Below are 24,713 nucleotides of genomic sequence, written 5' to 3'. Positions count from 1 at the left end.
TATACAGGGATTCATTTACCCCATTCATTGAGGATCTCCATTGGGCGGTTTCGGATCTCTTCACATAGACTCCACATTGAGAGAGGTCGGGCAAATGGTCTACCCAGGGAGAGACGCATATGCACTCCGTGTGGCCTATAGGAGGGAGGAACATTTCATGTTCAGGTGTTTAGTTTACTATGAGATTTTATTGTCTATTCAGAGATAGCTCCGGATTGTTATTGCTATTTCTCTCTTTTCCAGATTAGAGGTGCCTGGCCGCGTTCATTCATGAGGCAATTAGGCATCTGGAGCGCCTACTCCGATCTTGGAGATAGTAGGAGCGTACCGTGGCGGACTCTTGTCAGAGCATGATCACGGAGTTTTTCCAACTGGATCACATAGACTCTCCCTTTACAGGTCCTAGGCATGATCAAGAACCAAGGCCAGTGACATGGCAGCTCAGGCAGAGAGTTGATGCATAGATCACACTTGGGGACATTTCCTCCATGCTCAGAGTGGGAGCACGACTGGTAGGGGTGATTGTCGCTCATTAGGCGTAGAGTTGTGACTAGGAGATAGCGTAGGATTGCATCCATAGGGGTCCGGGAGCACTCTATATTTGATTTTATGCTATTGCTCCCTCGCTCTTGATGAGGGAGGGACCACAGTGACCTTGGAGCACATTTTACTTTGTATTTTAATGACAGTTGCTCTAATGATGATGTTGATGATGGTGATGCTGTAGATGACTACTATTTTGATATGACTATGTAGGATATAGTTTTTTGCTTTTGTATGTGTGTGGATGCTCGATTAGTAGCTCCACCCTTTCGGCTAGCTTGTATCAAGTTTCTCACAGTCTCATAGACCCATCGGTCTTCCGAAGACTTTACTAAACTCTTTTTCTTTCTTTCTTTCTTTCTCGCGAAGAGATCGATAGGCAGCCCGCGTCATGTGGAACAATATTATAGTAAATGAGCATGGCAAACCACCTAGTGCTTCCCACTACATGCATTGGTCTAGTTGGGAGAAGGGGCTTGTCTCCATTGGTGGATCATGGAAAGCTTTTAAAAAGCTTCCAAAGGATAGGAAATATCAGATGGTTAGTCATCTCAGATGGAGCGCAGGGTGAATTCAGCAGATTGATGCAGCCTTGCTAGTGGATTGGGGGGAGATAGATGACATTCCTATTACTTGTTCCACTTGGACGGTTGCGTTCACGAGTACGGGCATTCCACTAAAGGTTAAGGATGCCTTCGTTTTTTATGTGCATTCGGGAGGCCGGCCGGTCGGCGGGCCAGCTTCTGCACGGAGGGCTATTTTCCTTAGGGAATGGAGGGGCTCCCTCTTCTTCTTTGAGACTTCCACAGGTTGAGATGGCATTTTCAGTCTCAACCGTGGTTATTTTCTACCTCTTTTTGAGAAGTTTTTTTGTCTCATGCATTGCATGATGTATTTCCGCCTTGAGCTTACTCTTGCGGGTTTTTTCATACTTAATGGAAGTTTTTTAAACCCCCACCCAAAAAAGAGAGAAGGGTGGACCTAGGAAGGGTCCAAGGCTCTGTGCATGTGGCTCTCTAGATGTGCCACGCTGAAATGCTTGCCAGAATCTCCCAAGAGGAATCCACAAAAGCATGCACCGCCTTGAAGAGTGAGGCTAGAACATTATCCAGAGAGCATGACTGAACTAAGTGTCGCCAAATCAAGAAAGCTGAAGAAGTGTCATGCCTCTCATAAAATACGTGAGGACCTGAAAGGGAAAGCCAAGCAACTGAATCCCAGGTCATGAAGAAAGGGTGGTGGGCAAATGTGCTGAAGATCCTAGCAATCCCTTTCCAGATAATCCTCGCTTGTCTGCAATCCCATAAGCAATGCTGAACTAATTCCACCACAGAGTGGCAACCAGGATCTGCTGCCCCAAACCTGGATCTCCAGAGGTTAACTACAATCCCACCATGAATAGAAAGCCAAAAGAATAGAGTGATTTTTCTATTTCTGTGGGATTCCCAGATTCTCTTCCAAAAGATTTTCTGCAACTTTGCAGAAATTTGAAAATTCTCCCAATGAGGAGCTCTAGAGGGTCTCTAGCCTCTGCAATTGATTAGAAACGTCTTGGCATTACTTACAGTGTAACGACAGAAGGGGAGGCTCTTCTCTCGATGCCCTTCATCAATCCATTCCCACTCCCCTAGATCCAATTGCAGGGGACTGCACCATAAAGCCCCAATCTCCATGAACTCGACACCAAGAGAGTGGGTGGGGGTCTAGATACCATTGAGAGAGTGGGTCGGGGCCAAGAGGGTGGGTCGGGGTCTAGATACCATTGAGAATCCGAGGAATGCTCCACAAAGCCAACAACCCTGATAGGCTGAGATGTAATCTCTAGTAGAACATCGTCTGAAGATCTTAATAGCCTGCCTTCCACTTGGACATAAAAAACCAAGGCATCCTCATGCAATCGTGGTAAAGCAATAACCTGAAGTGGAATGCCCAAACCTATGGAATCTCCCATCCAAGTGAAAGACAAAATAGGCATATCATGCATCTCAATCTAGTTCGCTGGAATGGCTGCATCAATTTGCTGAATCCTCCTTGTGCTTCCTCTAAGATGACTTGCTAGTTGCATTTTACGGTCCTTTGGAAGCTTTTTGAAAGCTTTTCAGGATTCTAAAGAGGAGGCGGGGCCTCTCTCCCATCTAGACCACTGCATGTAATGTGAATGGCCGAGTGATTTGCCATGCTCATCGAGTATGCTATCATTCTACATGACAGTCTGTCTATCAATCTCTTCTAGAGAAATTGGGGGAACTCTTCGAAGAGTATTTTGAAGCTGATCCAAGCTTTCAGAATAGCATCCATAAGAGGAGGAAGGAGACCTAAGGGGGGCTGAATTCTGGTCCTGCCTACCCAATCTCCGCATGAAGAAGGGGTTGTATGCATGGGATGAAGAAGTCCTTCCAAGGCTCTTGCCGAGGAAAAAGTCCCCTTATCACAAACTTGCAAAGTAATTTGTTGCACTGCAACCCAGAGAGGGTCGCATCTGGATTCTATACGATCACGAAGAGATCGAGTTAGAGGAGCACTTTGCTCTCAGATGCCCCGTGTATTACGAGATCAAAGGTCATTATCACTGCCTCTTCAAGGATGGATTCGGACCCCTATCCAGTTCTTCTTTCCTACCTAGATCAGAGGTGCTTGGCAGCCTTCATTCATGAGGTCATCCGACATAGGGGGTCTTTGCTTCGGACACGTAGGTGTGATCAGGGTGCTCCGGACATGTACGCGTGATGAGGGTACCTTGTCAAACTCCTCTTAGAGCATGATCATGAGTTCTTCCAGCCAGATAGCAGCGATCTGCAAGACTTACGGAGATGATAGACACGAGTACCCTAGCCAGCTATACGACAGACTTGCCAGCGGATTGAGACATAGATCACATTAGGGGACCTCGCCTCTATGTTGACTAGACCGGAGACAACCCACATGAGTGATAGTGGCGCTTGTTCGTTGTAGGGCTAGAGCGGGCCATGCATGTCGATAGACGCCAACCCTCCATCACATGTTTTATGCTACCATAGCAGCCCCACACAGCACACCCCCTTCTTAGGATTGACGCCTTGCCTGGGAGAGCTTTCCTCTCTATGTACTGATGCCATTATAGTGATGTTGATCATGATTATGTCTTTTTTGTACTCATCATAGGTGTTGATGCCTGCCTACCAGCTCCAGCCCTCAGATCATTGTATCTATTTTTTTAAAGTCTCATAGAGCCTTTGGTCTTTCAAAGACTTTTAATTAACTTTTTTTCTTTCTTTCCATTTTGTTGCTTGAGGAAGGCATGGCTTAGCCCCCCCAATTACATTGTACGACACTTACAGCAGATTTAAATCTTGTACTTTTACTTTTTGCTTATCAGGTGGCAGAAGCAATTAGGATCTCCCCGTTGACATTTGATGCATTGTATTGTGTTTTGTCTCATATACCACTTTGACCCATAAAATGTTAATAAACCTTTATTTCCTTTCATCATTCTTGCTATCTCTATATATATTTATAATTGATGCAAACAATGACCTCGACCTATGACTGATATTACTTTTAACTCTTGGCCTATGATTTGTAATTGATGCATACACGACTCTAGTGTATGATTGAAATCACTTTAAAACTTTAAACTCTCTTACTATGTGCTACATTACATTACATAAGAGTATATGTATGCTGGGTATTGATAGAGATGCTTTAGGCACTCCTTTGGACTGGGATAGATATACCAGCTTTCACTTGCTTTATATATATATATATATATAGTTAAATGGACATGAAAACGCCTTTTCTTCTTTCTGTTTCAACTTCAAACTTCCTTTTTGTATTAAAATTATTAAGTGTAACATCTGATGTATTCACCTCTTGTTTATGATTCTCAGATATATTTTTTCTTCTTGGGTTTTGATAATCTGAATGGTGCTGCAGTCAAAGGGCAGAAGATGGTGTTGGCCTTGCTGACCTTGAAATGTCCCGGAAGAATCTTATTGATATGACAGGAATTGTAGGTGAGCAATTGAAACCTCTATGTCTAGAAGGATATACCAAGCGAAGTTTAAAAGGTGCAAGCTATAGAAGCCTTTTTTTTACTGCATTGCTACCTAGTGTGAACTCTACACAAAGACAAAGTTTGGGTTGCCACCCTGCATGAAACGATAAAACTGCTAACACCAAGCCTTCCTATCTTATCACGGGCATAGGCACACTATTTTTCCACCCAATCAATTTCTTGTAAAGCTTGCTCAAATCATCACGTACAAATTCGCACCAACTAGCTTTTTCCAAAGCCCTCATCTCCCTAGACGAATCTGGATGCCACATGTCCTAATCTGGAAGCCCCTACCATGCACCCTTTTACCCCTCTCTTGGGATAACATTAATTCCATTTGCCCCTTGGCAATTCACACCTAGGTCCTCGACCTTAGATTTGTCTAGTCTGTGCCATGTCGCCCTTACCAAGGACCTTGACATTGATTCCTTTAACCGTTTACTTGAAACACAACAAAATACAATACAAAAGTCGGTCCTCTAAAAGAAAATGTCTACTGACCCTTCCGAGGTCATGTTACCTCGACTTGACCTTAACATTCCTTCCTTCTTCAGGTATCAGCGTCCTCGATGATAAAATTTGGGAATACTCTCCACATCTAGTACACGGATTCCCAAGTAGCCTAAGCTAGAGATAGACCATGCTATGCAACCAACACCGTGGGTATCCTTCAATTGCGTGCTTGCATTGTCCCTTGGTCCAAGATTCGTGTTGGTTTGCGCCTTGCATGATCCCAAGCTAGGGATGCTTCGTCAGGAGGCAAGAAGAGTTTTCTAAATTCTTTCTTGAACCCCTCCCAAGTAGTGGATGCCACTACATCCTTCTGCTATGTTATTAAACATGTAGGTGGCCTCACAGATTTTCTTCATATCATTCTTGATTTCACAAATGGCGAAAGCCTTATCCCATTTGTGTAACCGGGTCTTTATGATATTGGAACTATGGTTAGACATCCGACCAGAATACTTTTCTGGCTTGTAATTGGCAATATTAGGCACCTTAGCCCTCCTAGGCTCGTGTGAACACTGGTTTTAGGCCCATTGGAGCTTTATCTTTCTCCTCATGAGATGGTCTAGTAGACATACTGTGAACCATTTTCCTAAGTTCAGATTACTCTACATTTACTTGCAGTTGCTGAGCCAAAATATGTTGCAAGGCATGCTCCAATAATGCAATTCTACCAGACAATGTTTGGGCCGTTGGCGCGACACTTGCGGGGTCGGCCGGACTCTTGATTCGACGGATCCACCCTAGAAGCTTCTTCTTTAACTTCCACTCTAATAGCTTTGCCTTTATCCATGAAATCTTGCAATTAAAGTCCAGGAGTCTACTTGGGTTGGCTTATTTTGATGACTTTTTCCCCCCACCCACTATCCAAATGATACAAACTTGAAAATTGTATTTACCAGTGTATATACTAACTTTCTAAAACCCCGCTATACAAGCATATAGCAAACTGTAAAATTGTAAAATACAAATTGTCGGTGCACTTCCCTATGCTAAGGAAATTCCTACAATTTAAACTAACTGCAATTACCAAATAAATGCAAAAGGGAAATTCAAACAGAATCATTTTTTTCAAAAAGAAAGAAAGGATGGAAAGCTCCTTGGTCAGAACTGCAACTGTCTATGCACTGGTGTCACTCTACATCTCCGTGTATCTGCGCAGTCTCCTCTCAAGCAAATCACGACCTCTTGTTCTGACGACTGGACAATGAAATGAATATCTTGAAGACTGGACCACCAAATCCACGCTAGCCTACATCCGATTGACAATGTCACCTTAGATTTTTCTATTCTGTGCCATGTCGCCCTCACCAAGGACCTTGACATTGATTCCTTTAACCGTTTACTTGAAACACAATAAAATAGAATATAAAAGTCGGTCCTCTAAAAGAAAATGTCTACTAACCCTTTCGAGGTCATGTTACCTCAACTTGAGCATAACATTGTAGCTACCAAAAATACCAGAAGAGTGGGGAGTTTTTTCTTTTTCACCCCTCCGAGAGTCCACATTTCGCCTAAAGTTGTACTTTCTTCCCCACAAAACTCACCTTTTATCTCCTACACAAGTGCTAAAAGTTGAGAAAACAGCTTTATGCTTTGACTTTTTGTGGCTAAATAATAAAGATCATGACATCGCTTCTAAAAAGAAAAGATACACAAAGGTAGTAAGTGTTAAAGACGTTTGCTCTTGGATAGATTTTCTTTTAGGTAATCTTTACATCACAATAGGGGATTCTTTGTTTCAACAAATTATAGGAATCGCCATGGGCACTAATTGTGCTGTTTTTTTACCAAACTTTGATCTTTTCGATTATGAATGTGAGTTTATGCAACGTCTTATTTTTATCAATACTTGCCCTATCATTTTAGATAATCTTAGCTAAGTTAGGCATGTTACAGATGATTTATTTGTACTAGATGTTCTTGACTTTCAAGACTTTATGTACAAAGATGCTTGTGCTTTTGGAGAAGGAATCTATCCTTGTGACTCTTATGAACTGAACTGCACTTCAAGAGGGGATTCTTGTGTTTTCTTAGATCTTAGACTTTCTCAATCTACCATAGGATTAGAGGTTGATATATATGATAAATGTGAACAACCTGAATATAGTGGTTTACACATAAAAACATGCCTCAGATTGACTCAAACCTTTCTGATTTGGCAAAATATGGAGTCATTTCTTCCCAATTCCATAGATTTTCCCGCCTATGTACAAGTAAGGAGTCTTTTATCACACAATGTAGTAATTTGATCACTTTACTATTACACAAGAGGTATAATCCAAGGAAAATAATGAAAAAAGTATGCACAATCTTAGATATTAAGTCTTTTATCTATGGTGTATGAGCCTTAGGTATGTTTAGAATGATTGAACACAAACTGAAACTACTTGGAAGGCTTATGGTCATTTAAATTGATGTTTCCCAGGGGGTGACACTTGCGATTGCATGCTTAAAGTGACTCAATTTGGGCTGGTGATTATGACTGAAACCAGCCTCAACAACGTAAAGGGTGGTAGGATCCACTTAAATGCAGCATATACAGTAAATAGACAAGTAAATATGCACCACAGAACAAATCACAAGGGAGCTAGAGCACTCCTACTCAGAAACAAGACACCGATTGGCCCCAAACGTTGGCGCACCTTGCGGTATTTATTTAACATTCATTTGAAGCCAAGCGGCTGATTACAAAGGTCTCTATGAAGTTGCACCACAGAGGCAAACCAACGCCCATAGACTCCCCGTCCAGCCCACTCTGTAATTCCCTCTCAACTTCAAACGGTGAACGGAATCCAATCACTAGACAATCTTGTATCCTTAGCCAACCAAAGCATGCAATAGAGACCCCAATAGCATCCATTGTCTGAACCGCTCTTGCAATCGCACAACCAAGTGCGCAACCAGCCAAACACGGCTGAAATCTGGTGCAATCAAACAACCAAAACACTTCCCAGTGGGTTGCCTCAATCAATAGCCTCCTTGGCCACTACCCAACAGTATAAATCAACCCTTCTTCATGAGGAAAGAAACCCAAACGCAATAACCAGCCAGCAACCAATCAAGGAACGGCAAAAGCAGGCCAAAAAGCAAGCCTCCTTCTACCCAATATCCATAGAACTAGGTCACCGGGGCTAGAAAACCCAAGATCGTGCAGAGAAAAGCTGATTCTGCCTTGGCACAGCCTAGAAGCAGCCTAGAATAGAACACTCACGCTTGGAAAGATACCAAAACCAGCCACAACACCCAAAAAGCTCTAGAAATCAGGTCGAAATCTCCTGCAGAGCATGAAAGCCTGAAAAAAGCAAGTTGTAGTTCACCCGGAGCAAGTCCAGAGCTCTTGGAACAGCCCTAGAACCAATCGTAGGCACCTGGAATATCCTGAAAGAGCCCAAAAGCAAATCGCAAACTAGAACAAACACCATGGCAGAAATCACCACCTTCAACAAGCTCTTGGATCAATTGCGATCTGCTCTAGCAGGCCCTGGATCACCTGGAACTAGTCCTTGGGTAAAAACAAATTTCCCTGGCAGGCCTTGGATCACCTGAAACTGGCCCCGGGGTATAAACGAATTTCCCTAGCAGGCTCTGGATCACCTGAAACTGGCCCCTGGGTAAAAACGAATTTCCCTAGCAAGCTCTGGAACCTCCTAGTAAAATATGATTTGACTCTAGCAGCACTTGGCAGGCTCTGGCAGCTCCAAACTGATGATTTGGCTCCTCTCGAACTGATTTGGCCAACTGCCTCTAAAAGAAGGGCTCCCCCCCCCCCCTTTTAAATCCCTAGGCTCCAAAATTTTTTTAAATTGCACCACTCTTTTGGCCCCCCTGTTGCACACTTTGTCCCTAGGAATTAATTGCCTAGTAACGGGGCGCACATTCACTATTTCCAAGGGCCCACTAGGAATTTTAATACCCCAAGTCCTGCCCCATGGCCGGACCCGCACGCCCCAGAGGCTCAAGTTAGTCACGCGCAAACTACGAGAGTCGCAAATCAAAAGTTCCATAATTTCATGTCCTTGTGATAATGACACTTGGTAGTCAACCATTGGAGTCTGTTTTTTTAAAGGGCGTTCATGGATTTCATGTTTAAGCAGAAACAGTAATGGTTGCTAGCTCTTCTTGTGAAGCTGAGTATAGGGCAACTTTCACAACAAAAATCGAAGGTATTTGGTTGTGATGAATCTACATGCAACGTTAGAGTCTCCACTCCAATTTGCACTGACAGTTAGATGCTATTGTAGTATGGAATCCAGTGTTTCATGCGCACACAAAAGATATTGAAATTCACTATCGTTATGTCATAGGAAAGCTTTAAATTTGTTTCTATTGGGTGATAGAGATCACACCTTGTACATCAAGCCATTGTCATTGCAGGGGGTGTTGGAAATATTAAGGTAGTGGTTAGTGTTAGGTTAGCAATAAGGCTAGGGGTACTTTTTTACTCTTGAGGTTTTTTCCCCTTTAACCACAATGATTTAGTCCATTGTTTATAAGGATCTTAACCATAGTTAGGGTTACACCCCAGGTGTAGGGTTTTATACCCTTGTATTTCCTTTCAGCCTCAAATTCTCAACACAATAGTTCAGCAACTTGTTTCTCCTCTGCTGTTGTGCTCTGCGCTTCCATTTCTCACAGGGAAAAGGACACTTGGAGTTGTCCTTGTGGATTTTTGAACCTATACAAGGGGACCTTGAGCTGTACTTAGCGGCCCCACTCTGAGGGAAGATCTAAGAACTTCTTCCTCTTGAAGGGCGGGTGGTCAGGATGAGTCCCATCTGAGTGCTCTCCCATGAGGACTGTGTGACTGTGTCTGAGATCTCATCGTAGGGTGGGCCTATCATCTACAATTCTTTATTGCTCTTGCCTCTCTTCCTATTTTTCTTGCCTTCCACTCTATTTTGAATCCCCTTTGACGGGGCAACTCAATGAGTTTGCGATTGAGGAAGCTGTGTTGCACGGTTAGTACAGACTGTTAGAGTTCTTTCATAAAGAACTGCTTAGTGCCAACTTAGGCCCAAGGGTGGGATGCCAATCATTTTTATCCCAACACGAGCAGGTGATTAACTACACTCCCCTATGTGGTAGTTGGAAATGTTTAGGATTACTCCCTAAAATGTATCATACCTTTGGAGACTTTGACTAGACTTCTTCATGCATGGGATATAGTGCGATGAGGGCTCTAAGTGGTTAAAATACTCCAAACGATTCCAATACTCTAGGTTCTTCTTGTATATCATAGGAAATAAAATGTGGATTTCTTGCATATGTTCGTATACTCATGCCTTTATGCCAGTTAATGTCATTAATCTCAGGAGAAACATGCACATTTAGGATACTTCTCATTGCAATGTATGAGAGTGCTGAATTCATTGGCTTCAGCCTAGTCTTCTTGCTTGCTAGCAACACAAAGGCCTGCAAGGAATAGAAAAAACGAGATTTAAGTTTATATAAAGCGACCTCTTGTGTGGAAAATTGCTTCTTCTGGTGATTGCTTAAGTCTCTATATGTCAAGCATGTTTCCTTTTTGTCTCCTCGATCTGAGAGAATGGCTACTAGCTAGGTACTCTTAAAGAATGTAATGGTTGTGTGCAGGATTATGGCCTGCAGAAGAGGTTCTTACATACTTCTGTGTATCCAATCCTTCCATTTTCAGGTGAGGTTCTAAACGATTTCTAGAAGCAAAAGAATTTGTGGCTAGTCTCTTTCATCTCTAGAATTAAGATAAGATGCCACACTGTAATGTCACCAACCTCCTTTGTAAATCTCAGAAGCAGGAGAGTAGTAGAACTTGGGTCAGGTGTTGGATTAGCAGGTCTAGCGATTGCGGCATGCACTGATGCAGCTGAAGTGCTTCTCACCGATGGAAACCCACAAGTTGTTGAATGTATCCTTTATTTTGAAATATGCCTAGAGTAAAACCTGACTGCTTGTTTAATGGTGTCTGTAGAGTAGAAATTGGTACAATACATGCAGACTGGCGGCCTTTTGATTGTACTAAATGTTTCCTTGCACCTTGGAGAAATGCGCTCTGAACTTATCTGCCAACTTAGGTAATGAAAGAGTAGTCTCTTACCTGTCCCAGGGCTGGAAAGCTTCATAGAATTGTTTCGAACTGCATAGGTTGGTGCTTTTCCATTTCAAGTCCCACTGTCCCATGTGTATATGCTCAAATGTAAAGACCTTTAGCCTCAGATATGAATTCTGGGATTTGGATCTGAATACAGATGATGACAAGCAAGGCTCATCATCTCTGTATTTGTGGAACCATGCCAGTTATCACACTAAATTTGCTAAATGTTGTGATCCAAGTCTATGTTCTTGTTGCCTCCTAAAAAACCCTTGGTGCACTGCATGTGGATATTTGAACCTGCTTTCTATCTCAACAGGTATATAATACAGCAATTGAAGTATTAAAAGGTTCAACATTTATTTTGCCACATCTAAGGAGAGGTTATTCAAGAAAAGAAACATTAAAGCTTGTACATATTTTAGAAGCTTGTGGGCATCCATCCACATGATTGGTGGTCCCTTTTCTTCAATTAAAACCCCTTTATCATAGTGCAAGCATTTTAATTCACATCATATTTCCAATGGATATATCGTTTTAAACCCGTTTATCATAGTACTCTCATGGATATATCCCATTAATCATTACCATCAAAATTTTGTCGGGGTAGAAGCTTAACCCAAATCCATAGCAGTCGCTTTAGTGCCTTGAAGGGCTCCTACTTGTCCTCTTCTTCAATATGATTTTGGAGAATCAAGTCATGTACTTTAGAGGTTTCACAAGGGAAAAGCAGTGGGGGTCCTCAATGCGAGGATAAGATGGAGCCGAGGAATCTCTTGTTGGCTTAGAGTCTTCAGCCTATTTCGTAAGTGTCTACCTGTGCTTGCGATAGGCATTCTTGCATGCATACTTTTCCTTTTATTTGCGGTTCGCTGGTTTCATCCATCAGCCTGGAGCAGTCCCAACAGTCTTGGTCAGCTGGGGTGGGGATCGAATTGGCTGCCCTTTGCTCCTCTCCTGGTGGGCTGAAGGAAAACTATATATCATGAGCAAATGCCTGCCTCTGCATTTGAGGCGTTGGCTTTGTTGGACAGATTGATGTATATGGGTATGAGGGATTAGAGCATGGAGCATTAGGAGTGATCATCTATGTGCGTGTGTGGCCGTCTATGTGTGAGTGCCCTTGGTAGGTGTGATTGAGAGGTGGAAGCTTGAATCAAGAGATGATGGAGATAATCTAGGAGATGTTGATGGATCACGAGATGCTTTTGGTGAACTAATCCAAGCCTATATAAGAGGCTTCTTCATGAATTAAATTCTATATTTGTTGTTGACATGCTGCTACACATTCTTGTTGTGTTATGAAACATTTCCATCCTTCATAGTCTGCTTCATCTCTCTTGCTCAGTGTTACTTTCAAATGGTATCAGAGCAGAGTTTCTTTCCAGTTCTTTGAGTTACCACCCTGGTCGTTTTTCCTTCCACTAGATCCTTCGGTTTTCAACTCTCTCAATGTGAAAGTTGAAATAGTTCTTCAGGTTCATACAACTTCGTCTCTCATCAATTTTATCGGAGGATGGACGTGGTTGAGTTGCCAAGCCTGAAGGTAAACAATGAGCAAGAGAGATGAAGCTCTGTAGCTCGACTAGGGGGGAAATAAATGCTTCATAGCTCAAGAAGAGTGTGCGGCAAGCATGCTAACAACAAACGTAAAATGTTATTCACAAAGAAGGCTCTTATATAGGCTGATGTTTACAAAGAATTGTGTCATTGCTTAGATCATCACAAGCATCTCATGATCTGCCAATGTCTCCTAGTTCCATCACCCTGTGATTCAAGCTTCCACTTCTCAATCACACCTACCAACGGCACTCACGCATAGATGGTCTCACACACATACACATAGATGAGATCACACACTCACTCATAAGGCTCCATGCTCTAATCCCTCATACCCCTATACATCAATTGTCCAACAGTTTCCCCCTCAAATTGATGACTTCAACCCTAGTAGTAATCCATGGGAAGCTTCATGGCTTGTCCACCTCTATTGACAACACACTTGACTCCAATTTGGTATTTACTTTAGTTGTATTGGTAGTAGGTGTATAACTTGCAAATGCTACCACGTTTAAAAACGAGGGGGCATCGGTTACGAGGGGTCCCACACCCTCGCACCTTGGCTATGTTTGCGCTTGGGCATAGCGGAGTTGAGGAGGGGGAGATAGATGACATGAGGGCTGAGTGGGCTATCGGGATGAGACGACGACATGGAGAGGCGGAGATGCAAAGACGGAACGGGGTGGAGCTCCTGTCCATCGCAGCTATACTCAGGGGAGATCGTCCATCCAGAGGATCACCATTGATATGGCCTGTCGGATATATAGATAACGGAGACCACACCCCCCATAGTAGAGAGACACAAGCTGGCAAAGTCTCAGAAGCATCCATCAAATCCTGATCATCCGATATCTCAATAATCATGCTGATTTTTGCAGTACCACTATTACACATTTTGCAAACTTCCCGGTGCTCAGGAGTCCACTTCTCACTACACTTAAAGCATAAGTTTGCCCTCTTTCGGCTCTCCATTATAGCCTTGGTGTGTTGTTTAAATTCTGATTTTTCAATCCCAACACTTGGCTTAGCATCAAGTGACCTGTATGGCTTGGCATATGGTATCTTGCTGCCTATAACTGTGGGAAACCTCGGAAATGGTGCTGCTGCTGATTTTCTTTCATTCCAATCAGTCAATTTAGGCTTCTCCTCAGCCTCATTTGCATTCCCATATGTGCTGCCCGCTGTCACCTTATATTTTCTGGCATATTTGGGCTCAAATACCTCTGCCAATTGGGTTGCACGTTCAATTGTTTGAGGCTTATGTGCCTTCACATTTGCAACGAGAGAAGGACTTAACCCATGGATGAAACGCAACAGCTTTCCCTTTCCAGATACGTCCTGCACAAATAGGGAAAGCCTCCAAAAGTGCTGCAAGTACTCTTGGACCGTACCGGTCTGCAACGACAAGGCATAAAATTCAGCCAAGTATTGATCCAAGACAAGTGGGGATATAAATGTAGTGACCATCAATTCTTTGAAACCCCTCCAAGTGGTTGGTCTTTGAGGCAAATCCTTCATGTATCGCCACCATGTGTGGGCATATTCCTGCATATGCATACCTACAAAAATGATGCGCTCCTCCTCAGACTTGGGGTAGAAGCGGAAATAGTCTTCCAGCTTCGTGAGCCACTCCTCCAACTCATTGGGAGTGCGAGTGTCCCCTTTAAACTTATGCATTGTGAGTTTGTCCTTGATATCCTTGGCTGCATAATTCTTGTGTGTGTAACGTCCAGAAGTGCGGGCATCATCACGCTTGAGGTTCACATAATCGGAGAAAGGCATCTCAAGTTTGATGGCCTCAAGTAGGGCCTTATATGAATGCAAAGAATCTGCCAACATGTCATCAAAAGTGGCTTGCTGCCCACCACCAACCCCCTGTTGCATAGTAGCTGCTGCCATTTGATGCACTGGCTACGTCTAGCTATATGTGCTTGCTGGCGGAGCGATAGGTGCATGAACCCCGGGCTGGGACTCTCTGCCAAATGCATCTCTCCGAAATGATGGCATACCAAAGGGTTCAGAGGAGGACTGACCTCTCTCCCAGGGGTGTGGGCTGCCATATAAACCAAAGACAGCTCCAGGCATAGTCGTTGGTGTTGTGAAAGGAGCACTAACTGGATGCACACCAACGGGTCAGCCCAAAAGGGACGACTCAGTTTGCATAGATGCAGAAAGCTGCGAGCCAAAAGATGGCCTGGCATCTTGCAAGAAGGTGCTCTGTGGCACAGAAAATGCATCATCAAAGTCTAGATAATCCCCATTCGGGGTACAGGCAATGATCTAGAAGATTGATGCTCATAGGCATGATGGGCATATGCCATAAAACCCCTGTGTGGAGCAGACAAAACAACCTGACTGTTTGAGTGGTCCCCTTGCTGGGGTGCGGGCTGCTTACCCTTATCTTGCATAGCAATAGCAGATGTGATCTGGTGACCAATCTGCTATTCCATCTGGGCAAGAGCGGTATCCTGCATAGCCATGGTTGTGGTAAGCTGCTGGCTGCACTCTTGTCCTATCTGGCAGAAAGCACCCTGGAGCATAGAGGAAAGGGCATCCAAAAACTGTGTCTGCGCTTCCTGAGATGTAGGAGAGAGAGGCTGAGTGGAAGGACCCTCTGTACCATTAGTGGATGCAGCCACTGTGGCAGGCACTTGCTCATACTGAGCAGCCTCATCACTGTCATGCAATATATCACGAGGGGCATGCTTCGGTGGTATGGTGAATGGCATTGGAGAGAGGAGCTCGAATGTAGGCAGGGAGGACTGGATAGCAAAACCCTGCGTAATGAGCACGTGAGATAGTGCGTGGAAACACGAAAATGTCGATGGAGAGGCTCGGAAGATAGGTCGTCGTCGAGCTTGCTGCTGTAAATGCTGATTTTCAACAGAGATTTTAGATGCGGAACCCAAAGCAATGGGTAGTAATCCCTCAAAAACATCATCTGATGTGGAAGAAGCTGGCATATTAAATTCGGCTTGTGTATGTGCTGAATTTTCTGAAAAGATTACATCTCTGCAGACAAAAATCTTGCGTGTTGCAGGATTGTAGAGACGGTAACCTTTGCTCTCTGCACTATACCCAACAAATATGCATTTAAGTGCCTTGTCTAACAGCTTATGTCGAAACTCAATGTAATGAAGGGGAAAAAGGGGCCAAGTTAGAGGTCCTTTAGGTGGAAAATGTGAAGGGACTATATAAGTCTCCATCCACCCCCTACTATGTACTTTGTGATGTGACATCTAATCTTATCTACTCTCCCTTCCTCCTTCCTGCCTACGCTCACTCACTCTCTCTCTCTCCGTCTCTCTTTCCTACTCCCTCTCAATCTCTCCCTCTCTTTCCTACCTTATCCTCTCTCTCCTACCCCTTCTCCTCCCTCCTTCCCCTATCTCTCTCTGCTTATGCTACCCCCTTTTCTACATTGGTATCAGAGCTCTGATTCTCGCACCATTTCTCACCATATTGTTAAAAAAAAGTGTGGCTACTACGAACGATTTGGCAGTGGACATCCTGCTGAACGAGACAGTGTGCTGGTGAATCGCCATAGCCAGAAGGGTTGCCATAACCTACAACACAGGAAAGCTTCATCAGTGTTTCGAAGCTACTAGTGAGCGTCCAAATCAAGCGCTAAGGCAACGCCACTTGCAAATCCCCTCGATCTATCCATAAGACCCAAAATCCCTGCAACCTGTCCACAGCAACCCACGAGCAAGTAAACAGTACCAGTGCTCCACAGCAGCCCACGAGAGCCCTCCGACCAAAACTAATCCGAAGCTCCACACTGCTGCCATCGACGGCAGTCTTGCCCTCGAGCTGCCCGTCGCCACGCCCTCAAGCTGCCCATCCACACTTCTTGTTTCGTGAGTTGCCGGAGCCCTGCACCTCCTGTCTCTGTACCCTTTCCGCCCGTCAACACCCCGTAGTCTCCCACGCCCACGTCGCACTGCCTTCGAACCGTAGTCTCTGTCCTGTTGCCTTTTGTTTCGCTAACTGCGCATGGCCTCTGCCGCCCTGCAAACCTTAGTCTACAAGGTCCTAGCCTTAGGTTAGACTTTCACTCAGGTTAGTTTAGTTAAAGGTTAGGTTTAGGTTTGGTTAGTTTTGACCTAGGCTAGGTTAGTACTAATTAGGGTTACAAGGAGAGTTAGGTTAGACCAAGTTAGTGTTCTAACTACTTTACCAGACCTTAGGTTAGGAGTCCTAAGTGTCCTGGGTGACTTAGGGAACCCCTCCCCCCCCCCCCCCCAAAAAAAAAGAGAGTAAAAAACGGGTGGGACGAGACTTGTATCTGTTCGATAGCAATCCGCAAGGTGTGTGAGACTCTCTTCTCCTCGAGGTACTGGGGTCTAATGATGAGATCATGCTCTGATATCCTCAGAAAGTGGTCATGATAGAACTGGGGAACTCTTGATCCACCCCCCAAGCCCGAGATGTGTGGAGCTGAAGAAGGTCTAACAGTATGATGCAATTAATTGCATCATGTGGAATGAGCTCCGGTGGTGCATCCATGCTGTACTGAAAGGGGGGGAGCCTATCCATTTGGATACTGTGGCTATCAAACCATGTGACGCCCGCGCATACCATGCTTTATCAAAATTTCTCTCTGCCAGTTGTTGGGATGACTCTAGTGCCAGTCTCGATAGTCTCCACTGAGGTAGGGCCCAAACCAGTGTCACAAGAAACGTTTCTAGTTTTTTACAGGCGTTTCGTCTAGAAACGCCTAAAAATACTTATTTTATAGAAGTTATATATATAATATGCTTCATAAATAATTGTCTGCAGATTCTCTCTCTCTCTCTCTCTCAAAAGAGCTCTTAGACTCCTCTCAAAAGAGCTCTCAGATATCCATATTGTGCACACAATGCACATTGCACACACATATTACACAGTTGAAAGAGTAAAAAGATGCGTCACGCAGCCTATAGATTGAGGTTTACAAAGACATAGATCTTCCAGTTTACAAATTACTATTAACTAATTAGTTGCAACTTGCAAGTGCATATGGCTGCTAGCATATGCCATGGCCTATAGTTCAAATAATAAACTTTTGACTTTATAATTCAAATTTCAGAATCAAATTTCAAGATTCAAGATTCAAGATTCAAAATATAACAAAATGTATTATGTATTACTGTTTACATCATACATGTAACATGCCATAATGATATATTGGTAACTGTATGGTGTAAACTGTATACATAATCAAAGTCCGTTGCCTGCAAGCCAGCTGCTAACAACTATAGTGTACACAGTACACTCTAGAATCTAGTCTTGACTCTCTAGAGCTAGGGACCGCTGCTCTCTCCAAGATCTGCTGTCTCATCACTGTCATCATCAGCATTGGAATCAGCAGATGGATCTACATCCTGTGTGGAGGAAGAAGAAGTGCCACCCTTGAACCAAGTAGGGGCTTGCAACTGATCTGAGTCCGCACTGTCTACCAATGCCGCCTCCTCCTCTGGCTCATCTCTGCCTGGACGTCCTCGAGATGACGATGCAAGAACAGATCCTTGTGATCCCCTTCGTGAGGCTCGTGCTCGACGCTGATAACCACGAATTTGGGGTGTCCTTGTATCCTTTGCAACAGTAGCAGCACGTACTCGTGATGCACGAGCTTGAGCCATCAAACGTGTTGACGTCGGAATCGAAGCATATCCTGTCACAGGAACTTGTAAGCATCGTCATTCTCTCGACTGTGCTGGATGATGGACATGTCGACAGGTTCTAGCTTGATCTTGTCAGGATTGACTTGCTTGGTGTCCGAGTGGGCACATGAAGGACTGTCTCTGTGGCTGGCCTAGTAGTGGAAATACAGAATGTCAGGTATGAGTGATCAGCACTAAGTGGGGAAGGGGGTACCACAAAGTCGTGAATCTGAGATGCAAAGGCAAGGGAGCCCATCAGGTAATCCAGTGTGCTTGTCCCCCCCCCATGTGGGAAACAAGTGAGTCCACCGGATGATGGCCATCTCTAAAGACCATTGTTTATGATTAGATCATGTACACTGCTCCCATATGAAGTAGGTGCCTCCCATACCATGTCACGTGTGGAGCATCTGGTGAGTGCCTCACTATCCCGAGCTCAGCTGCGTCTAACTCTAGTACTACGAGGGAATCGGATGCAAAGGCAAGTAGTCCCACCTGGCTGTCCCCTGTGCATGCATTGAAGTCACCAAGGAGGAGGGTGTCACCCTGTCTAGAGGACTCTATGATATCATCATGTATACTCTCATATAGGCTGTTCCCCTCTGTGGGAACCTCATGTGCATAGGATGATGTATCCGGAGGGAAGTAGCACACCGCAATGAAGATCGGTTGTGCCTCTACTAGCTGCACTCTAATCCACATGTGCCGTGCATGTTCCTCTTTCCTAACCATTGAAAAGAGTGGCCTGAGAGCTGATTTGAAAGGACAGCCACATTCCCAGAGCCTCGTACTCTACTATCCCTCCTCAATTCCCTCCTATGGGCAGACTCCCATGTGTATCCTCACGGTGGGCAGCCCTCTCTCTGGACTCTCGTGTGTCTCGGTATAGAAAACTATGTTCCTGTCGGTGTATGTCTCCAGGAAACCTCCTGCGTCAGACCAGAGGTTGCCATTGCAGTTCCAAACTGCCATTTTCAGTCCTTGTGCTCTCTCCTTTTGGGTTTGACACCGTCATGTGCTCTCTATTTCTCCTTCTCTTCCTTCCCTTTCTCCCCTGTCTGCTCTCTCTTTGATAATCACTTTTCCATCCCTGTAGGCAGCCCATTTACTTGCGTCTCTTGCTGCCATAACCCTTACCATTCCCTCTCTCCGATGCTCCTGTTGCAGCAGTGTGAGGTCATCATCCACGTATATTCTCGTCCCCTTCAAGGTTGCCCTCATTCTCATGAGGGTAGACCTGTCCACAGCTGTTTGGAGTTTCATTACAAGGGGTCTTGTTGGGGCCTCAACTTTACTAACCCTCCATGTTGTCCCATTTTGGTAAACAAAATCTTGGTATCTGACATAGGGATGTCTCCAACTGTTAAGCCTTTGACCAAGACATTTAAAGCCTTGCTGTTCCTTCTTTTCTCTTCCTCCAAAGCTTTAGAGATTATCTCTTTCTTGGGGACTGCTGCACCCTTCTTAACCACATTCTTCCATTCTAGCATATCTGCATTCCCTTAAGTGATTTGCCGTGTGAACTCAGCATGCCTTGTATGGTAGTCTGTAAGGCTGCCATCTCCTTTTGAGCTTCTCATTCTCAGATTTAAGCTCTTCCATTGCCTTGCACGTCCCTTCCGGTGTCCCTTGCATGTCCCTCAGCAGCTGTAATTTTGTCCCCATGGCTTGCATTTTGTCATTGAGGCTGGTCTTTTCAACTTCCAATGTTTTTTTCTCCTTCTCCCATTCATCTTTCTTTCATTTTTCCTTCCTCCATTCCTCTTGCATATGTCCTCCTTGTTTCTTGATTTCATTCAATGTTTTGTCAATGTGTGCTTTTTCTGCCATCAGTGCCACATTGGTGGTCTCAAGGCTATCTACTTTCTCAATCAAAGCCATACAAATTTTATTGAGGTGAGTCAAGGCCTTGGAAGCATTCTTGGGTGGTGAGCCTGCAATGTAGACTGTCATTGCACTTTCAAGAGCTTTTATATAGCTCCGTGTTGTCATGATCCAACAATGCGTGAGATTGTCGCTGTTCACTGTTTATTGCATACCCCAGAGAGATTGAAAGAATGAGATGAAAAAGATAGCATCTCAATCTGTCCCTTTTTTCCTCCTTGAAATTCAAAAATTAGAGATGAAGAGAGGCTGATTATTCTGTTCTTTACTTGCAGGTCCTCATGTGTTGGCCTTGTGGGTTTGTCCACACCTTAGGGACTGCCCATAGCAACCCTTGAGCAGTCCAAGGGCAGTCAGGGAGGTTTGAATAGAGACAGCAGCCCACGGGGGGGGCCAGGAGTCCCTGGCGGACTTTGTGTAGCTCTCGAGGGCCTTGAGCTCTGTCGCAAATCGCAGGGGGGGGGGGGGCCTGAGAGCCCTAGTACAAGTTGCGGGTACACTGTTGCAGGTCGCGTTTTTGCCTAGGGGCGCTGGTGTTGTCGGAGATGCCCATGGAGTGCACAAAAGGGCTTTTGGCCCATGGGGCACACAAAAGGGCCTTTGGCCCTATTGCAGATTAGGAGGGACCCTAGTGTAGGTCTCTTGGAGGCGCAGTGATAGAACCAGCCACAAAGGTTGGTGTGGTGTTGAGGGGTGGCGCAACCGGGTTGAGTAGAGGCTGCGATAGGAAGGACAGGCTGACGGAGGGCTGAGGGGGTGGCGAGGGTGGCTGAGGGGTGGCGGTGGCCTGGTGGGGGTAGCTCATGGGAGGGAGAAAGAAAGAAAGAAAGATATATTAATGTCCACAGAAGGCCTCGTGGGCCTATGGGACAAAGGGCAAAACACACCAAGGGAAAAGAACTCATACAAGCCACAAAGGGCTGGAGCAAAGGGCACGCTAGGGCCCTTGCTGAGTACTATGTTGAAAAAAAAAGAAGCTCAATAGCTCAAGCAAAATCAAGTACAAAACATATCATGTGCTATCTGAAGTAGGCTGAGAGATTGGAGCTAGAACTCAGATTCTCAGATCTAGCACTGTGGTGGCTCATCTATGAGCAGTGTAAATGTCTCAGATTTGTGTTTGTCGGGCTGTCTCATGCTGTGGTGGCTGAGGGGGACATGGTCTCAATCTTTGAACCCGTTGAGCTATGTTTAGAGTGACCCCTCGTCTCGGGTGGTCTCCTCTGAGGAAAGCTGTAATAGGTATGTTGACCTCAATAGAGCGTGCTCTGGTCGCTCTCCGTGTCGCGGCGGGTGGCCTATGCACCCCTCTTAGAAATCCAGAGTGCCCACATATCGACTAGCTCCTCCTCCTCCATCCCACTTTATCCTGGGGCTGACCGAAAAACATAGAAATTTGTGACTTGCCGTCATGTCTGGTCAGTCTCTATATCTGTGGTTTGATCGCCTCCTGCTATTCTTTGATTTGCCGTAGCAGGGTCTCTTTGTGTCGGCGCATCTCAAGCAGATAGAGCCCCATGTAGACTTGGTCATGGAAGTGGATTAATCGTGATAGTGGGCCGAAGCCACTCCCATCTTGGTAGAGACAATGGTATCGCCCTCAGATCTCGTAGTAGGTTGGGCAGGCACAGAGAAAGTGCTCCTTTGCCTCAATCACACCCGGCGTGCATAGCATGCAGATCCGCTGCTCTCTAGGCTGCTCTCCCTATCTCAATCCTCAATTGATAGGATGAAACCTGCATCTGCCCAATAGCGATCCTCAGTGCATGTGAGACTTCTATGTCCTCGGAATACTGGGGTTTGATGATGAATCCCTCCTCCGAGATGCTCAAGAAGTGATAGCGGTAGAACTGGGTCTTGGTGTGGAGCTCCTAGTGGTGTCATAGCGAACTCTGCCTATATTATCTCATGAGGGACCGAGGGCTTGCTTCGAATCATCCTAGATCCCATGGTACTACTATATCGAAGAGCCAGCACTTTGTCAGTGGATCCTGAAAGTGATCCTGTAAGCACTCTCTCCAATCGTGCCAAAGCACCCCGCCCCTGTGTGAGTCGTGCATGGGCTGCATGTGTCATAGTGAAGAGGGGTCTTGTGAAGACTGCTCCCAAGTATGTCTAGGACTGCACTATCTCCATTGGCTCACCTTGATAAGTGAAACTGAGTCGATGAAGCACTGCGTGTGAGGTTTTGAAGACCAGAACCTTGGTCTTCCCAAGGTTGACTGCCAGGTCTCTCTTTGCAAAACATCTCTAGGGCCTCCATATGTTTTTGCAGCCCCTCTACTGAGGATGAGATAAGGACTATGTCATCAGCGTATAGCTTTTTTTGTATCATGAGATCGGCCAATGGTGATCCCTCACCTCCGAGTCGGTCTATGAAGGAAGTGTGTCCTTCAACTTGTTTGTTTGTCGAAGAATCTTAATTCTCCCTGCTCTCTCCTTGAAAAACACTTGTACTTGCATTCTTGTTTGGGAGACACAGCTGATATCATTATGATCCCACTCTACTTGTGGTATTTTCTTCTTGAGACATGCAATCCTCTCATCTGCTGTGTAATCCTCTTCTTCATTAAAAGGGCCAAGGCAATCCTTGGGCAGTCCTCCAATGCGTAGTATCTTCTTATTGTGTGCTATAGCCTGTTGCTCTTTTACTTCTGTGTACAGATCTACTTTGTTGAGTTTGCTGTCCGCAACAATGGCCATCTCTTTCTTGGCTGAACTCACTTGAGTGTTGATCATTTCCTTGACCTTAGGGACAAGAGTTGGTGCTTGTGGAGATGTGCTGAATGTCTCCATAGCTTTTGCAAATAATTTCTTGCTTGCTTTTGTTCTCCATCTCGTTCACCTTTCTGCTAAGAGCTGCAACTAGCAGCCTGAGCTCTCTGACTTCATGCTCGAAGTGGTAAATGTGCTCCTGAGGGTCTAATCCAATCCTTTTCCTGTAGGTCAAAGCATAAGGGCTGGGTGTTGCTGCAATGTCGGAGTAAGAGGGCTTACTGACGGGGGTCGTGGTGAAAGTCTTCACCTTCGTGGTAAGAGAGAGAGGAGGGGGGAGGGGGAATTGTAAATTTCCAGTTATGATTGGCGTTTGTGCTAGACACACTTTGGATCCTGAAGTGCAATCGCTGCGTCTACTTAAACAAAACTACTGACACCATGGTTGCTTGCGTGCGCGCGTGTGTGTGTGGTGGAAGGAGGAGAGAGCTCTCGTTGTACTACCCAGCCCTCAGGTCGGCCCTCCGGCACCTGCCACAAGCCCTCACGCTGCTCCTAACCCTGGTTAGGACCTCAATTCTAGGTCGGCTTCTCTCCCTGTAGGTCGTTGTACAGGAACTTTGGAGGGACTTATTAAATGAGACAGATGTCCCACGCACTCAAGTTGGATTTTAAATACCTCTGTAGGAAAGATTCCTGTTGTAAAATTTTTTAATTTCTCTCGAAGCATTCAGGAAAAGAGTCTCCTATTCTCCTTCAAACCTATGATTTTACTACACTTTACACAAAGATCGAGCTGGAAGACTTGAAGTTTAGAATCGAAAAGCTAGTGGATGAAGTTTTCAAGTTGAGATTTGACAAAGATAGACGCGATAATCTCTGAACGCATTTGTGTACCTTGTACAGATTGCCAGACTCTCAGCTGCAGTTCGTGAATAGTGTCTCCGCTCTGCTCCTCTTTGTCGCCCACATCTCTTTCTTTTGTTCCAGCCTGTGGGGGGTTTGTGTTTCGGGTGGTGCTGGTGATTTCACCTGTCTTTCTTGCGAATTTTCCTTCCTGTTATCCTTTAATCTGTTGCTTGCACATTTGTTCATCTTCCCCTTGCTTTTCTCCCGCCTTAGCTTTGTATATATATATTTTATTGCCCAATCATACAAATTTAGATTTGTTGTTGTTCTTTAGGAAGTACACCCATGTCTTCCTAGAATAGTTGTCTATAAGTCGATCGTGAACCCGTAAGCTCCTGCGAGCTTCCCCCTCCCCCTCCGTACCTCTACCTCCCCCTCCCTCGCCATCCCCGCTCACCTCCGTCTCACCCCCCCTCGCACCTCCGCTCACCCTCGCCACGCTCACACCCCCCCCCCCCCCCGCTCCGTCTCTCCCCCTTGCCCCTCCGCTCCACCCCTCCCCGCTTCCGCTCACACCCCCTCACCCCGCCTCACCCTCCCCGCCTCGCTCCACCCCCCCTCGCCACGCACACCCCCCCCCCCCCCCCCGCTCCGTCTCTTCCACTTGCCCCTCCGCTCCATCCCTCCCCGCTTCCGCTCCACTCACACCCCCCCCGCCTCTCGCTCCACCCACCCACCCCTCGCCCCCCGCCCTCGCCCCCTTTCGCCTCACCACCCCCCCCCCTCCATTTACTCCCGTCTCCCCTTCCCGCTCTCCGCCCGTCCCTTCGCTTTTTTTTTTTTTTTTTCGCCTCCCCCGTCCCTTCGCTCTTTTTTTATTTTTTTTTTCACCCTTCCCCTCGCCCCC

The 24,713-nt window shown here is 45.4% G+C and overlaps 1 protein-coding gene across 1 annotated transcript in view; it reads left to right on the top strand.

Moving 5' to 3' along the window:
* Positions 1-24,713, top strand: part of LOC147893783 (S-adenosyl-L-methionine-dependent methyltransferases superfamily protein) — a 54,005-nt gene that overhangs the window by 6,223 nt on the left and 23,069 nt on the right. Inside the window, exons 3-5 of the mRNA XM_087386243.1 lie at positions 4,456-4,535; positions 10,679-10,739; positions 10,855-10,970. Of these exons, the coding sequence (XP_087242369.1) occupies positions 4,456-4,535; positions 10,679-10,739; positions 10,855-10,970 (257 nt within the window). The remainder of the gene's footprint in view (positions 1-4,455; positions 4,536-10,678; positions 10,740-10,854; positions 10,971-24,713) is intronic.

The sequence above is a fragment of the Dipteris shenzhenensis genome, chromosome 15 (genome assembly GCF_047967505.1).
Source record: "Dipteris shenzhenensis isolate YYH24624 ecotype China chromosome 15, Dip_SZ_1.0, whole genome shotgun sequence".
Classification (NCBI taxonomy): Eukaryota; Viridiplantae; Streptophyta; class Polypodiopsida; order Gleicheniales; family Dipteridaceae; genus Dipteris; species Dipteris shenzhenensis.
Note: the sequence above shows the minus strand (reverse complement) of the source record. Positions and strands in the feature narration are given on the sequence as shown.